The 17,073-nt window shown below is 38.4% G+C and overlaps 2 protein-coding genes and 1 pseudogene across 2 annotated transcripts; 1 reads left to right on the top strand and 2 right to left on the bottom strand.

Moving 5' to 3' along the window:
• Positions 1-232: 232 nt before the first annotated feature.
• On the top strand, positions 233-16,484 carry LOC149028657 (peroxisomal adenine nucleotide carrier 1-like). The gene is made up of 5 exons (XM_089138593.1): positions 233-574; positions 12,463-12,694; positions 13,032-13,178; positions 15,155-15,315; positions 15,406-16,484. Exons 1-5 carry the CDS (start codon positions 429-431, stop codon positions 15,683-15,685), a joined length of 966 nt encoding a protein of 321 aa, XP_088994719.1. The 5' UTR covers positions 233-428; the 3' UTR covers positions 15,686-16,484.
• Positions 7,148-7,956, bottom strand: LOC149028659 (NDR1/HIN1-like protein 6 pseudogene; annotated as a pseudogene).
• LOC149028658 (uncharacterized) lies at positions 8,097-9,630 on the bottom strand. Its single transcript, XM_089152965.1, has 4 exons — positions 9,606-9,630; positions 9,055-9,223; positions 8,529-8,669; positions 8,097-8,358 (listed from the first exon to the last, which is right to left on the bottom strand). Exons 1-4 carry the CDS (start codon positions 9,628-9,630, stop codon positions 8,097-8,099), a joined length of 597 nt encoding a protein of 198 aa, XP_089009091.1.
• Positions 16,485-17,073: the final 589 nt, after the last annotated feature.

Here is a 17,073-nt window from a genome sequence, read left to right as displayed (position 1 = left end):
CCCATGAGGATGTAGTTGAGGTGCGCATAAGCTAGCCTAGATGAACCTCAGATCCAAAAACAAACCATCATATTTCTCAAGTGGTGGTGGTTCGATGCCTTTGAACCAATTTGAACTCGGTTTTCTTCCGGTTGGACCGATGACTCAATTCAAATTTCCCAACTCGAACCCAACGCATTGTCGATTTGCCAAATTTCATTTTAACGTCAGTTCGTTATGTATATGTGTCTACGTCGCTGTCATTGGCCTTTCCACCTTAACTATTGGTGGTCTACTAATATAATCCTTCGTACCTAGTAACTGTAATTGGTTTTGCTGTTCACATTTTGTCTCCATTCTCCATTTCTATCATGGATGGGTTAACCCTGCAGAGATTCGCTTATTCCTAGGTTGTTCTGACAGATCTACTTATCTCGTTCAGATATTAGATGGCCGGAATCGATTTCGAATCCTTAACGGAGGCAACCTCAGGAGCCATCGGTGCTCTACTGAGTACTACCATCCTTTATCCCCTCGACACCTGCAAAAATAAGTATCAGGCGGAAGTTAAGGTTCAAGGTCAGGCAAGATACAGGTGGGCTTTCATTATGTTTTCCCTTAAAAATGAAATAATTGAAGACTTTGTTGATACGGGTTTTTGATTTATACGTTTTTCTATCTCCCTTTGTGATGTTCCATTGCTGAATTTAGAATGCCATTTACTTAAGATGATTTTGTGCTCTCTCTATTTCTTATTTTATGTCAATTTAAGGGAGGGGATTGCAGGGGTATGGAGATGGGATAAAATCCTCACGCCCACTCAATGGGAGAATGGATGGTGCGTAGTGGTTCATACACGGGACAGAGTGGCAGGGTTGTGAGAGAGCGAGAGTGCGCATGACCGCTGTGGGGATCATTTCCTGTCTCTTTTTTAAAGACCAACGCTTTGTCAGGGGCAGTGGGCAAGATTATTTGTTGAAGAAAGGGAGGAAGGGATGGAGGGAGAGCGAGCGTGTAGGAGATATTCATACTATATAATGAAAGAGGGGTTTGAGTTCGGAAGTTCTACAGTTGCATCTATAAATGTTAGATAGGATTTGGAAGGACTTTTTGAACCCTTACTGTGTGGTTGGGACCAAGACCCTCCGACATAGAACTGCTGACAAAAGCTACGAAGAAAGGGTTTGATACAGTTAAATAATTTGATATTGTCATCTAGTCATTATCTATAACATTTTCGTGCTCTATTTCTTTCAAGTCCCAACAGATTCCAGAAAAACAACTAGCTAAGGTTGGTGGCTTTGTGTTCACTGGCCTTGAATTGTTTCTTGATGGGAAGATGACCATATGTCTATCCATTTTTTATTTTTTATTTTTATTTATTATTATTATTTTTTCTGTTGACAATCTTATTATATTGCAATGCATTGATTGCAGTTTGGGGTTACAGCTAATTTTTAAATCTTAAAATCTTGTTGCTGATAGTTAACACTAGGGGACAGTAATACTTGAGTTTTGAGTTACTTTATAATGTTTCCTTTTATTGTTGTTCATGGAGTCTTGGATAGAGTTAGAGTTAGAGGCAGGCAGAGTCAGCTATTGTTACTTGGACTTCTATAAAATGGTATGTACCTTGACTGAGTTCTGAACTTTTGGAATCAAATAAACTGCCTGACTTGTCTGATTCCGGAGCTGGTTCAATACTTTATCTCCTACTCCCTAGTCTCTTATATTATGGTTTAGATCTCAGTTCTTCTTCAGTAGCATATTCTAACAGTTGATCCAACTCAAAAAGAGCTCAGTCTCTCTTGTAACCTCTCCTTAGTCTCTGATTTTGGGATCTACAATTCTAATACCCACCTTAGAGTGACTTGGACCCCTGAATCGCATTTCCTAAAGCTTCCTGATGCAGCCTCAATTGAACGAGGGCCACTCCTTCCAAGCACTCAAGGCTAGACTAATTTCCAGGCACAAATCTTGATTTCGGGTATGGTGTATGGGATGATTGTGAATGGTTTCCTAATTTGGTTGAAACACTAGTGAGTAGTGGCCTTCAGATTACCTGGTTGGGTTAGAAGTGGTATCAAGGATGATGGGGTGTTAGTCTTGAAGAATTTTAGAATGGTGGAATATATGGTGGGATGGGGTAGGTTCTTGAGATATTGGATGAAAGGTCATGCAGTGAAACTTGGAGGGGATGTAAGTAATGATTTAAGGATATGATCCCCCAAGTTTGGCTAGGTTTTGGATGGTTAAATTAGAAGATAGGGTTTGAGGGAGTAGTGAAATTGAGGAAAATATTTATATCTTGAAATTGGAGGTCTTTAAAATCGGAGGTTTATAAATGGAGGCCTGTAAATGCCCCTGTACAAGTGATCTAATCCTGATTGAAGGAATTAGAAGAGCTATAGGGCCAGACCTAAGATGACCTTAAGAGAAGTAGTGAAAAAAAATATATATATCCATAGCTTAGGTCTTATTTCTAGTATGGCCTCAAATAGAGTTGATTGGAAGGCAAGAATCCATGTAGCCGACCCCATTTAGTGAGGACAAGGCTTGTTGTTGTTAAAATCAAATTGTTGATTGCAATCAAACTAGGATCTAAGGTCACTAGGGTTGGGGGGATGATGTACCTAAGGTGTGGGAGTGATATAATGGTTTGACTGGTGTAGTTTTGACTTGAATTTTGGTGTCTTGGGAGCTTCAAACATCCAAGAGAATTTATAAAAAACAGAAAAAATGTGATAGGAGAAGGGGACTGATGTCAACAGGGTTGACCCCTCTGGCCAAAACCCTATAGCTGGCCTGGCCGAACCCTAAAGAGGGTATTCTGGTGAAAACCAGCCCTAAATAACTGCTGATTTTAAATTCCAGAATCTTCTTTTTTATTTTTTCAGCATGTGTCTTTTGTTAATTAGGTTTAACTTCAGCATGTGAGTCTTTAGGTTTTTAATTCCAGCTTATGTTAATCAGAGTCTTTAGTTTTTTAATTAGCATTTGTAAATTAGAATCTTTTGTTAATTAGGATTTCAGTTTCAGCATGTGTCAATTAGAGTCCATTGGATCTTTTATTATTTGGTCAGTTGTGATTAATGTAATGGGATCCTAATATATAAAGGAGTCCCACTTAGGTTTAAAGTCGTTTAGTAGGCTATAAAGTAGTGTATTATTTCTTTGTAAAAATTAAGTCTGATTATTTGAATAATTATATTGAAGAGGACCATGGTTCTTGTTTGAGTGGGCCGTGGCGGATTTCAAGTAAGGCTTTCTTCTTCAATGTTCAGCAACTTTGTCTAGCACTCTTCTTCAGAATAGCAAGCATTCACAAGTTCCAAATAAGTACAGCAAGCCCTAACCCCTTTCCCCTCTCTCCGTCTCTCCCTCTCCATCGCAGGTAATTCCCATCCCTTTGCCTTCAATCCCAGCAAGCCCAGCCCCTCCCTCGCCTTCCCTACCCTCACAAGACCCTCCTTGCCCCTCCCCTGTTCTGCATAGGCACCCATGTCCCATTCCCTTGCTGCCGCACCTTGGCAGCAACCTCCTTAGGACCCTACAACACCCCCAATCCCCTCCCCTACTCCTCTTCCTACCCTATGGTACCCCCCCTCTAAACCTCTCGGCCCCTCCCTCTCCTCTTCTTCCTTGTGGCAACTGGGAAAAAAAAAAGAAAAAAAAAAAAAAAAAAGAAAAAGAAAGAAAGAAAAAGAAAGAAAGAAGAAAGAAGAAAGGAAAGAAAAGAAAAGATACAAAGAAAAAAGAAAGAAAGGAGAGGAAAGAGCATGGAAGGGTTAGAAAAGTTCTTGTTTTCTTCCAAGATCCTACCCATAAAGGATTTGTTAAGCTTCAACCCTTTCCTTTCCTTTCCTTCTCATCTATTTTTGTTGAACCCATATCCCACCCATAACTTCTATAGTTGGATCTGCAACTGATAATATATCCCCATATTTGTTTCATCCCATATTATTCTTGGGTAATCTCAAACCATCCTTTGGGTGACTTGTCAAGAATACTAACTTGTCCCAAGGCCTTCCCATAATTTCTTTAGAGATCCACAAACCTCCAATAACATTGTAGACTTAGTTGCTGGAAGATTCTGGGCAACCCTTAATTTTAAGGAAATCTTCAAAAAACCCTAACCCTAAAATTGGGGTTCACTTCAGGGACTAATTTAGGCTGCCAGCAATGCCTGACTGGAGCCTTGAGGATGGAATATTCAGATGGAGAATGGAGGTTGAAGCTCTGATCTTCTACCAGTCACAAGTATCTTGGTTTGATTTCACCATTAAAACCCTTTCTCAGCTTTGGATCCTCAATTCTCAATTGATAGAACCATGCCTTACTAACAAACACAAGAGGAAGCTTATTTAATATTCAGTCTGCCTTCTCTGTATTGAGTGGAGGGGTCTTCTTATACATAATATATTGAAGTCCTAATCTGATTTGGACCCTAATTTGAAATTAGAGAGTAACTCAAAATAGAAACTAACTAGCCTAGACTCACATAGACTCTTAAAACTGAAAATAAAACATAAAAATACTGTTCTGCCCATATGACTTAAGTTGCACAGAATTTACATTAATCATAGCAAGTAAATAAGCTACTTTCATACCTTGCAAGGCAATAAGCTTATGGGCCCATAGAATAGGTCCATGATTAAACAAAGACCCAACTCTTATGGGCCCATAGAATGGTCAGAGATCTTCGTGGGATCTTGCTTTTTTGTCCAACAAGTCAAGATGTAGGTAGAGTATAGAATATTTCTCCAATTTGATTGAGATCTCGGTCCCACCCACCCGACCTTTTTTAGCAAACTTGATCGAGTCTCATCTCAACTCTCTCGCTCCTCTCACCTCCTATCTCTACTGCAAGCTCCAAAGGGTGATTTTGGCTGGATATTTTGTTTGATTCATGTTGGATCTTTACCTGAAACACTCCTAAGGAAGGTTTAGCACATCTACATCAGCAAAACAAGTTCAATTAAAGGCCCTTTCAACGAGTTTTTCAAGCAAGGTGAAAATTTCCCCAAATTTGATTTTTTTTTCCAAATACTATGTTCTAGAGTAGGTCCTTGAGTGTGGGTTAAACACATGTTTAATATCTTTTTCTGATCTACACTTTCATGGGGAAAAAAAAAATTAAATTTCTATTATTAATTTATTTTTTGAAATTTTGGATTTAAAAGTACATTTTTCTAAGAATTTAAATTAAAAAATTTGAAAAATACATAGGTTTTGAAACTCATTCTGATATATGTTAGACTCCATTGCTGGTGGTGGAGTTGGGCCTTGATTGATTTGATCACCTTCTTCTGTTAATGCACTTATGAAGTTCGGATTTATGAACTTATGATGGTTGTACTACTGTATTCTCAAGAGTTGAGAATGATGATGTTGTATTATACTCATATGGATGGAATTCTGAACAATTTAAGTTATTTGATGCATCTTATCACTTGCTTTTCATTTATATGTCCTAATGGTTCTACCGTTCTATATTTCATGTTTATAACTTTGTATATTCATTCCAGCAGCATTTCGGTTTTAAACTTAGGGTCAAGTTAGAACTCATACATAGGGTTGTTTTCTCACAAATCTAAGGTCACCAGCATGTATAGAAGGCCTAAAATAGGCTAAATACTAACTTTGAGCCCAACCTAACCCTTAAAACCCCCCGAGATGGGTCCTCGAGTTCACTTGAGGTGGGCTTTTGAGATTTACCATATCTCGCCAACTCAAGTAAGATCTCAGTTTTTCTCAAGGGCAAGATTGCCCTCGAGAGTGAGATCTTGAACCTTGCTCTTCTATATATCAACCTTATGTTGATTTCCAAGTAAAATAGGCCTATTTGGTGCTGGATCTACATCACTTCCTCTTCTGTAAGTTGTTGTCCATGGGTGAAACTAAGCCTACAACTACAACCAAGTTCAATATTCGGAGACTTTCCTGAAACTTGATACTAATTGCGTCTGTTCTTAGTTGGGTTTTGGATGTCAATATATTGTTTACCTACTCCAGTTTTGGGTTAAATGAGGCTAGATCTGTGGTTGTTGCATTGTTTGTCTAAGGGAAGCTTTATTGCATTTTGCTTCTAACGTGAGCTTGGCGATTAAACCAGCCCTTCAGCATAGCAACTAATAAACTGGAGACAAAAAATTCATCTCCCCCCCCCCCCCCCAAAAAAAAAAAAAAAAAACCGAGAGTCAAAAAGTGCAGAAGAAGAAGAAGAAGAGAGACGGATGCCAAGAGACCGGCAGAATCGCATAGTCTCTCACCCCTTATAGTTTGATCTATACAAAGTGAAATCTTAGGTGGCATTTGGCGGGATCGGGGAACAGTCTAGGGAACGGCGGGAAGGGCGAGAGTCAAATCCTAAAAAAACGGTTTGGTACCCCGATGAAAGTGAATCGGAATTAGCATTTGGTTACCGATGAAAGTGAATCATTAGCATTTGGTACCGAAAGTGAATCCGCCGAATTAGCATTTGGTTACCCCGATTGAAAGTGAATCGTTTGTTATTTTATTTGATTAACCAAATACCAAACAATAATTTCTCAAAATTCAATACATCAACCATGAAATTATTGAGCCACATTTATAAAACCTCTCTCTTATCTCCATTTGACGAGCAGGTGACTCCATTGAAGCAATTAGTATTTAAAAGTTATCTCGGCGAACGAAACTACAATAAACGGAAAGCCTCATACCACCGCAAATAAAAGTTGTGAATGGTGAGGTCATTTACATTGAATTGTTCATCAAACATTTAGTACTTATCATCCCCCCCCAATTCTTGGTATATGAAAATTAACGACCGAAGGGGGCAGTTGGAGTTTCTTGCAAGTGTGGTAGATATTTATTGTCCGGGGATATGAACCTCATATAATGCCAGATAGAAAAATTGTTCTTGTGTGAGTCCAAAATTGACTTTAAATTTTTCTTAGGCCGGCACAACACGAGGCCACCAATTGCAAGATGGGTTTGGATCTGAAAGCATTTGTATATATTATTCACTAAAAGATACAAATGAAGTAGAAAGATACCTAATTCCTACATTGGGAAAATATGAGTCCCTCTAATATGAAAGGCCACAAAGTTACAACATAAGATGAAAAAATAACAATAATAATAAACTAAAAATTAACAATAGAGAAAAGAATATATCTTAAGCTTATTTCATCCCAAAAAAGGAGAAATAATCTAAAGCAAGCTTCAATTTACAGTCACTAGTTTTAATGCTAATCAAATTATTCTGACTCAAGCTATCCACCACCAAATTGCACCTGACATTGGGCTTCACCTTTATAAGTTTCAGTCTCCAAGCTTCAAACTCACTGGTACTTTAGCATTAAGAATCAATGGAATATTTCCTGTCTGTTGTTGTTGAGATAATGCTTGAAGAACTACATTTCCATTGGGAATCTGACCTGTTAATTGAACATCAAGAACAGTTGTGTTCTGGTGACCCTGATAGAATTGTGGTAAAGACCCTTCACATAACTTAGTGTTTGTGTACCAAGCACTAATGCTGCTTCCATCTTCATAATAAATTCCTATTTTCTTGTTTGGGTTTGTTGCTGTAAGCCTGACTACAAATGCAGCAGAAAGGGTCATGTATGTGTTGATCATGAACTGATTGATTCTCAGACGATCTATGGAGTATGAAGGGACCTTTGGTTGAAAGACAAGATAAAGAACACCAACTATAGCTGCAATGATAAGCACTAGAAGCAAGAGAAGGCCAAATGTACAGCACAAGCATCTGCAACAACTGCAACTTCTCTTTCTTGGTGGGTTCGAGTGCACCACCGGAAATGTCCGCCGGAGCAATGGTGGAGTAGGAGGAGGACGAGGAGGGGGAGGAGGGTGTTGCTCTACTGGGTCACCTTTCTCTGATCTTGTTGAACCCTCTGGAACTAATGGCACAGTGGGTGGTGGCACTTCTGGATCCACTGGGTGTATTTTCTGATGTTCAGCCATTGCTAGGTTGAGATCTCTTCTGAAACAAACAGTGATGGCTTCTGAATCCACTGGGTTTTGTGTTCTCTTGAGAAGATTGTATGGTTTCTTGTTACTTCTATTTAAGGGTTTTGTGTTTTCTTGTTTGACTTGGTGTCTCTTCAGGAAGTGATGCAGTGTTGGGAGTAGGTATAACCTTCCACACCTACTCTAAAGCTGAAGTGTATGGGTGGTTTGCCATAATCAGGAAGAGGATCAGTTAAATCTGAGTCAAGATCATCGCCCCATATGAGCTCCCTCACAGTTGCAGAACCCCGCACATCACTTTCAATCACACTAGTTTCAACATTCTTCTGAAGCAATCTCAATCTATCTGGAAGATCGGTAAGAATAACTTCAGCACCAAGAAGAGCTGCAATACAGCTGAAAACAGAGAAGAACCATTAGTCTTTAAAACTAGACAAGAAGACATCGGTTAAGCAGATAGAAAGAGAAATTAGAAAACTAATATCCTTCTTGAACAGAGGAATACTCTGATACAGATTGCTCATTATTATTAGACATTAAAAGTTTAAGAAATTAGATTATAATACCCTACTAGTCCACAGCCGGCACCCAATTCAATAACCTTCTTGCCTTGAAGAACAAGCTTCCCTGAGTCCACAGCTTGCTCCAAGAACTTCCCTACAACAATGCCACTGTCCCACATCACTGCTCCAGTTACCCCTGGTGTGCTCTACAAGTTCATAACCATTAAAAAGAAGAGAAACTTAAGAAATTTCAAATTTTGTAAATAGATTCAATGAAGACTTTATTACATCAATCACATACAGGTAAAATATCCCAAAAAATACCACCAACAACAGCAACACTAGAGACGCACAGAACTACCCATTAAAAGACTATATCATCTTCATCAGAGTTAAGTAATTATCGAATTGGCCCAATGAATCCTCGGATATGGGTTTTACAATGGTTCATGGGTATATAACCTCCTTCAATAGTAATCATTCAGGTTCCTAAACTCAGAAAGTTGTGGGTTACATCACAAGAAAGTAGTAGAGCCAAGGTAGCAAAAATATTGGAAAAAAAAAGGACTAAAGTGTTGACAAAGCATACCATGGAAGCGACCGAGAAATAGAGAGACGATGCCCACAAGCCTCCAATTCAAGGTTAAGAGAAGATTGGCAACAAAGGCATTTGCTAGATAGGGTTGGTTGTTGAATCGCCCACAACACAAAGATCTCCGACGAGTCCCAACGAGCGAACCGGGCTCCAAGGAACCTATCTGACCAGTCTCAACTCTCCACGGAGACCACCATCACGAATCCATATGCGCGAACCCGGCCAGGGTCTCAACCAGGCCGTGACACCGATTGGCGGAAGAACAAAACGAGAACCAAACGGATGAAAAACCTCACGGAACGCAAGGAAGAGAGAGAGGAAGAGATGAGCAGAGGGAGGAAGAGATGAGCGACGAGGCGAGGAAGAGAGGAACCCAGCGCGACGGAACAAACCTCGAACGAGAACAGAAAATGATTCAGATGGTTCAAACCCTATATACGTGGGTCCAAAAGGTGAGTCTATTGGAAACCACCTCAAGAGGTGGTTCCAAGTGATCCTAAATTTGTGTGTTAAAGTGGATCCTAGTGAAGCTAGGTTCACTCAACTTTCAACCAAAAATTTTTCATTCATGATTCCTGAATCTAATTCGAGAACCAAACGCCACCTTAGGAAATAATAAACTTCCTAAGCTAAATAAGTATAAAAAGGGAAACTAAATAAATTAGAACTGATGAACTTCCTGTAGCTAATCTAAGGACAAAGAAATAAAAGCCTACCATAAATATAAAGCATGTGCAAGACCCATATGTACTCCCTTGGTGGCATATTGGTCATGAATGCGTACCAACTTAACATGGTAGACATTTTAATATTCTCATTTCATTTTCATGTAGGATGTCTTTGTGCTGAAAATTAAGAAAATACCCTATGCTTCTTTAATTTTGAATCATTTGATAGTTGAGTATTCATAGCAATCCAACTTAAGGTTTCAGAACCTAGTGTTCATTAGTTGGTGTCTGAGCTGAATTTTTGGCAGTTGCTTAGCATGATAGGTTGCTTCAACAATCTTGAATTTCTCAGGCCAAGTTGGGAATTGGATTGAGAATCAACAAAAGACTGAGGCCAGGTTTAAGAGGAATGGGTGCCAAGCTTGACATGTTCATGGGAGGAACTCAAGATGTGCTCTTTTAAAATTATTGTGTTTATGAGGAGGTTCTGAAAGCAAGATGAAGCAGGATCATCTATGCCAGCTCCTAAGTTTCATACATTATGAGACTTAATGGTACACCTGGAGGTATCAAATTCCAGTTATAACTTATAACTCAGGATGTTGCACAATAATTTTTCGACAAGGATTGTGGCATCAAGGTTGAGGTTCCAGATTTAGTGATGAAAAGGAGCCAGAGTACTTCCTTGATTGGTTTACCAAGGTTGAATTGATTTTCGCTTATATATCTTATCCAAATGAAAAATATCTGGACTCATCCTCACCAAGTTTATTTGATATGCATGGTGGGATGACGTACTAAATTAAAGGCCTATCAGGCAACTTTGACCTGTTAATATTTGGGAGGTGACAAAGCAATTTCTGAACTGAAGGTTCGTTCTTCCTGATTTGGAAAAGATACTGTTTCATATAATGCTCAATTTTGCCAAGGCCAGAATTTGAATACCTACATGATAGGGTTCGACAAATTATCTTTAAGGTGCTGATTTCAGTGGACTAAACATTAAGATGTCTAAAGTTGGCTAAAACTGATCTTAGGTCCATTAATATGGCAGCTACTTACACCAAGGTAGCTGGATAGAAATATACTTGCCTGAAGAACATTCTCAATTCTCGTCTACCACTGATTGATTAAGAGAAGCTTGAATACTGCAAACTATGATGAAAGCTGAAAATTGTCAGTGGCAAAGATTGGTTGAAGATTGGAGGGTAGAAAGGTTCACTTTGCCGCTAAGTATTGTAAATGTACCCATCACTTAACTATTGTAGAGTTGGAGCAGTTTTTGGCCAATATGAACCTGGGGAATGTGGAGATTAATGATGCTTTTCATCTTGAGCAAGTTGTTGCCCCAGTATGATTCTGTTGATGACATAGTTAAATGAGTTCCTTATTTTACGTCATCCTCAAATAGAGTAGTTGGTAAAGCTTCCCTCATTAGACAAAGGGTATTCTTTTGCATGATGTTTGCCCTCCAGATGTTCATACAGTCATTGTAATGTGCAGAAGCCAATTTCATCTTTGCTTATTTTGCTTGAGCACTCAACCTTCTGCAAAAGCAATTTTTTGACAAATTTATGCGTGAGGTTTTGGACATACAGCTCAAAAGTAGGCTTCTATAGTAATTCCAAGTACACTTGCAGGTTGGGCCATTATAGTGCCATGCATCTTGCCTTGTCATCCCATTGGTGCATTGTGATATTTTGTTGGGGTCACCATGTAGACAACATGCTGGTATTTTCTATGATGGTTCATGGGACACCATCAAAGTAAAACAAGGACGGCAAGCATTGCTGATGTTTCCTCATGCATTGAAGTAGATACCACCATTTGTGAATCACTCTTTCCTCCCCATTCATGGTGTTGCAGTTCGACCATCTTTTTTGAAATACTTGCCACCCCATGGTCAAAATATTAGTGGGGCATCCTGGAGTCTAGTTCTTATAAGAGAGGAGAGTGGATGCCGTTTGGTGTAAAAGATAAATTGAAGTTTTAACTTTAGCAGTTATTTTTAAAATTTTCCTTTTACTGATGGATCCGTAACTGCAGTTAAGAGTCAGCTAGTCTCTCAGTTTCAAGGTACGGTTAGGATTTTCTTTTCATATGAAATGGCATGGACCCCTTGATTGAGATCTGAACTTTTGGAATCAAATAAAATTGCTTACCATGTTTTCACCAAAAGTTGATTGCATTGATATACCTTTTCTCCTCTTGTCTCCCGTACTCTTGGTTCTGACCTCAGTTTGTCTTCTTCAGTACCGTGTTCTACCAATCTTGGGTGATTCAAACCTGTGTGTCTTTTCCTAAGGCTCCTCTACGCTCTAAGTTATCGACCTGCAACTGAAACTAAACCTGGTTTGAGATTAAGGGAATTTCCTGAAAACGCAAATGCATTTAGTAATATTGTTAAGTATCATCCTGGTTTGTTCCTCTTTCTCTCTCTCACTCTGTCTCTCTCACATTATTTTGTTGTTGCATCCTGGAATTTGGTTTTTATTCATTTAGTCTCACATTGTAACAATATTTATTAACCAATCAATAAATAAATTTCTCCTCTTATATGTATGCCTTTTTTACTAATATCTGTTTGGAGTGTTTGCAACTTGATCCAATTCAATTCAGGAGTTACTCCCTGATGGTTCTGCATCAATCACTATGATGGGGGCATATGGATTAATAGTGAAATGGTTATGCATTTAGATGGTTTATTTAATTTCAATTGCTTTTGTCTATTTAGGCACCTCTCAGATGTTTTGTGGGAAGCCATTTCAAATGGTCAGGTACTTTCATTGTACCAAGGACTTGGGACAAAGAACCTGCAATCTTTCATATCACAGTTCATCTACTTCTTTGGGTATAGCTACTTCAAAAGACTGTATCTGAGGAATACTGGAGTGAAGTACATTGGAACAAAAGCAAACTTAATTCTTGCTGCCGCTGCTGGAGCTTGCACTGTCCTAATAACACAGGTAGACCAGGTTTTGTGCGCTTGTGCTTTTCGGTTTGGAAGACATAAAAACCAACTGGTCAAATGCAATATGATGTTAAAGGTTTTTTCAGGCTGCAAGATGCGGTGGTTCAACTGCCTTAGCTATAGTTACTGAGAGTAGTCCTTGTTATTTGGATATACCATACAACAGATTGTTGAATTGATGATGTAACTTGGAGCTTGTCAGGCTGTCACTGCTATTTGTATCTGAGCTCCACCAATCTGGAATCTAATTGATTATTACCTATTGACTTATTTAAGGGATACCCAAAGGTATTGCATATTCAATTTTTTAATTTTTATTTTAACCCATGTAGCCTCTAGATACAGCATCATCGAGGATGCAGACCTGCGCATTTGGGAAATCCAAAGGGCTGTGGAGAACGCTTTCAGATGGAAATTGGGGTGAAGCTTTTGATGGCCTTGGGATATCCCTTCTTTTGACCTGTAACCCGTCTATTCAGGTACTTGACAGTGGTCAGTCATTTGAAATATCTGTATGTATGGTCTGCTTGATTTTTTCTCTTGAATATATCTTGGACTTGGTTATTTAAACTTCTTCGCTTTTAGATGTCTCCATGTACTGGGCCACAGGTTACTTCCTTACATTGCTCAGTTCAAACTCAATTGATTTATACTGATATTGATTTTTATTAGGAAAATCTTCTGAGGCCGCAGGCCTGCAACTACCATAGTCACCTTTCTGGTTGGTTATTGCTTCGTCAAGATAAGTCATAAATCATGCCCAGTGATGATTCTAAACTTGATTTATCCTTTGCTTTAGATTATTCATGGTACTGGTTGCCATGGAAAATAATAAATGGATGCTTAAATCATCCAATATGGTTGAGTTTGTTAGGAAGTTATCCTTTTGTTGGAAATATCTAAAACACCTTCCACTTAACATTGTATACCTTAGTCCGTGCTAACCTGTACCTTAATGCACCTGCCTAACATAGGTAGGCTAGGTCAGAATTGTGGTCTCATGTTCCACCTTGTCTTGATGCAAGTGTCCTTTGATGAATAGGTTAGTTTATGTTTACATATATCCAATATAAATAACTTAGTGTATATCTTTCATAGAGGGGTGGGCGGCTCCTTGTGCAACGGTCAGTGGACTACAACATAGCCTGAGGCCAAGGGATCAAAACAGCCTATCAGAAAAAAAATTCCTGGGTAAGGTTGTGTAGGAAAATTGCCACACCCCCGGTCTCTTGCTTGTGCAGAAGCCTTCGGCACTGGATTTGCTCTTTAGTGTATTTTTATTTTTATTTTTATGTGGTATATGATATGTTAGTTATGATATATGTGATAAGTTGCTCCGTATGACGAAGACAGAACATCTAGTTTGTAACTTTAGTCATGATCGGACAGACGATGAGGTGGTGAAACTTGACGATAAGGAGATTCCTCAAAGTGATTGTTTTATGTATCTAGGTTCAATCATAAATAAAAGAGGTTATAGAGTATGATATTTCCCAAGGATGATATTTCCCAACAAAATTAAAATAGGGTGGATGAAGTGGAGAGGTGTGTTCGGGGTCTTGTGTGATCGACGTATGCCATTAAAGCTTAAAGGAAAATTCTATAGGACAATCCTTCAACCAGCTATGATGTATGGTGCAGAGTGTTGGGCTGTTAAAAATAATCATATAGATAAACTCAGTATAACAGAAATGAGGATGCTAAGATGGATGATTGGAAAAACTAGGAAGGATAGGATAAGAAATGATCATATTAGAGTTGGTCCGGGAGTTGCTCCCATAAGTGATAAGCTTTGAGAAAGTCGTTTGAGGTGGCACGGTTACGTTCAAAGGAGACCTATAAATGCCCTCATACGGAGAAATGATATAATCCAAAGTGAAGGAACTAGAATAGTTAGGGTCAAACCTAAGATAACCTTAAGAAAAGTGGTGAGAAAGGATATGCATAGCTTAGGCCTTGTATCTAGCTTGGCCTCAAACAAAACTGATTGGAAGGCAAGAATCTATGTAGCCGACCCCATTTAGTTGGGACAAGACTTATTGTTGTTGTTGTTGTTGCTCAATGTTTGATGTATATCAATTTTATGTTATGTGTATGTATGTATGTATGTATAATATGCTTTGAGTGTTTGTCTTATGCATACAAATGGAGATTAATTAATATATCTTAGAAATTCGGCTATTGGTAAAAGCGATTCCAAATAAGTAAGGCTTTTGAATTCATATCTGGTTGACAAATCGATTACACTAGTGATATCCTCTGTGCCTAGCTAAATCAACTTGACAACGGTTGGGCTTTGTTAATATTAAAAGTATAACTAGACAAACTATTAAGTATGAATAGTAACTTCTGTTGAATCATGGTTACACTAGACATTTCTGTTCCTTTTAAGGAATGTGAATGTAGTTGTTGGACAGAAGAAGCAAACTAAGATGAGTATGGACACTCTCTGCAGTACACAGTATTTGATCAGCTGAAAGAAAGACAACTGAGGCGGCAAAGGGAAAAAGCCGCAGGTGGAAAGTCATCGAAGGAAGCCCTTTCGGCATTTTCAGCTTTTGTATTGGGAGCTGTCTCAAAGAGCGTAGCCACCTGCTTGACATATCCTGCTATTAGGTAGTTAGCCATTTGTCTCAATTTTCTCCCAAGTTCTGCTTTGAATCATTGAACGAATTTACGTGTAACATGCATATGTTGTTTGAACAGGTGTAAAGTCATGCTCCAAGCTGCTGACCCAGATGATAATGAGTCCAAGCAGGCTCTAGCCAAGTCCAAAAAAATTGTATTTGGTGTATTACATACAATTTGGAAAAAGGAAGGGTTGCTAGGTTTCTTCAGAGGATTGCAGGCTCAAATTCTGAAGACTGTACTAAGCTCAGCTTTGCTTCTCATGATCAAGGAGAAAATTACAAGGACCACATGGGTTCTGATGCTTGCACTCAGGAGATATCTGTTCGGTGTGCCGCGAATATTAAAGGATGCATAATCTCTGTGAAGATAAGCTATGCATGGATCTTCTGTAAATAAAATGTGGCACCCATTCTATTCGGTCCTATCCCTTGTTGATAATTTTTTAGCTGAGAGAGGTAGTACAGTTTACCCGAATAAAATGTAGGACCAGTTCGGTCCTGTGAGCAAATTTCTTCATTTTTTGGCTGTTTATTTAGAATCAGAATTATGGTTGCAGACTGTTTTCGTTTTGACAATGCACGGCAAGGGACAGCGATGGAGTAACAATCATCAATATTATTCTCTATTTCTTTGGCTGGTTATCATGCTTGCTGGTTCATCTGTCTTCGGCACATTTTGTTAGCCATGGTATGGCTGATCCACTTGTATGGTGATAGCTGGATTTTTGAAGGAATTGATGTGATAACAAGAACCAAGGTTACTATGATAATGGCTATGCTGTCTATGCACTACTCACACTTATGTCAATTACACGGGCGTATATTTTCAGCTCAATAGTCTGGTCACAACAATGTTAGTTAAGTTCGTATTTTCTAATTTTTCCACTGCACATTTAAGAGGGAGGTTTTACTTCAAAATACTCACAGAGTGGACTAGAGAACTTTTATTTTTTTATATTTTTTGTTATGTTGGATTGGACTATTTTCTTTGGAGATAAACTATGGTGTTTGAGACATTAGAACCAAATAATATGGATATTATTGTATTTCACATCGATTTGAGACATTTATGCTTGGTTACAGCGTCAGTATACATTCATATTCATATATTGGTTTAAAGACTATTATCATAATTTAGTTTCAGAGTTCGAGATGTCTGAGCTTGGATGTTCCTTTTATGTTATAATAATAAAGTTGCCCAGGTCTTTATCTTCCTTTGCTGGCTAGATTTTGCTCTAAAGCAAGAGAAGGAAGCCCACGGTAAGACAAAGGCTGTGAATGGAATGTTCTCTTGCAAGATCAAGGGCAAGGGCTTACAATATAAGAATACGCTCTAGGACTGATTCTGATCCTAACCCATGAGGGTTGAAGACTATAATCAATTAGTAAATTTGTTATTACCAAAAAAGAATAGTAAATTTGTTGGTTCGAATACATAACTATCATTTTCAAAAAATAAATATACAAACAAATTTTTTTTTTCAATACAATTAATTGGTTTTCATGGCTATTTAGTTTTTTAGAGCTTTCCTTTTTTTTCTTGTATTTTTCTGTAATTTAATCATTATAAATAACCTATTCAAATGGAATCCAACAATGTCAAATTGCTTAAGTGGAGAGAAGTTATTAGAGACCATGGTGGAACTTGTCGAGGTGGATTCACAAAAAATGTGCAATGTAATGAAGTTCTAAAAGCTGAACTTTTGACATTGAAAGAAGGATTGAACATTGCTCTCAATATGGG

Source organism: Hakea prostrata, chromosome 1 (genome assembly GCF_041222555.1).
Source record: "Hakea prostrata isolate BN-2017 chromosome 1, UWA_Hpros_2, whole genome shotgun sequence".
Lineage (NCBI taxonomy): Eukaryota > Viridiplantae > Streptophyta > Magnoliopsida > Proteales > Proteaceae > Hakea > Hakea prostrata.
The sequence above is the reverse complement of the archived record's forward strand: the minus strand, read 5'-3'. Positions and strand labels throughout refer to the sequence as shown.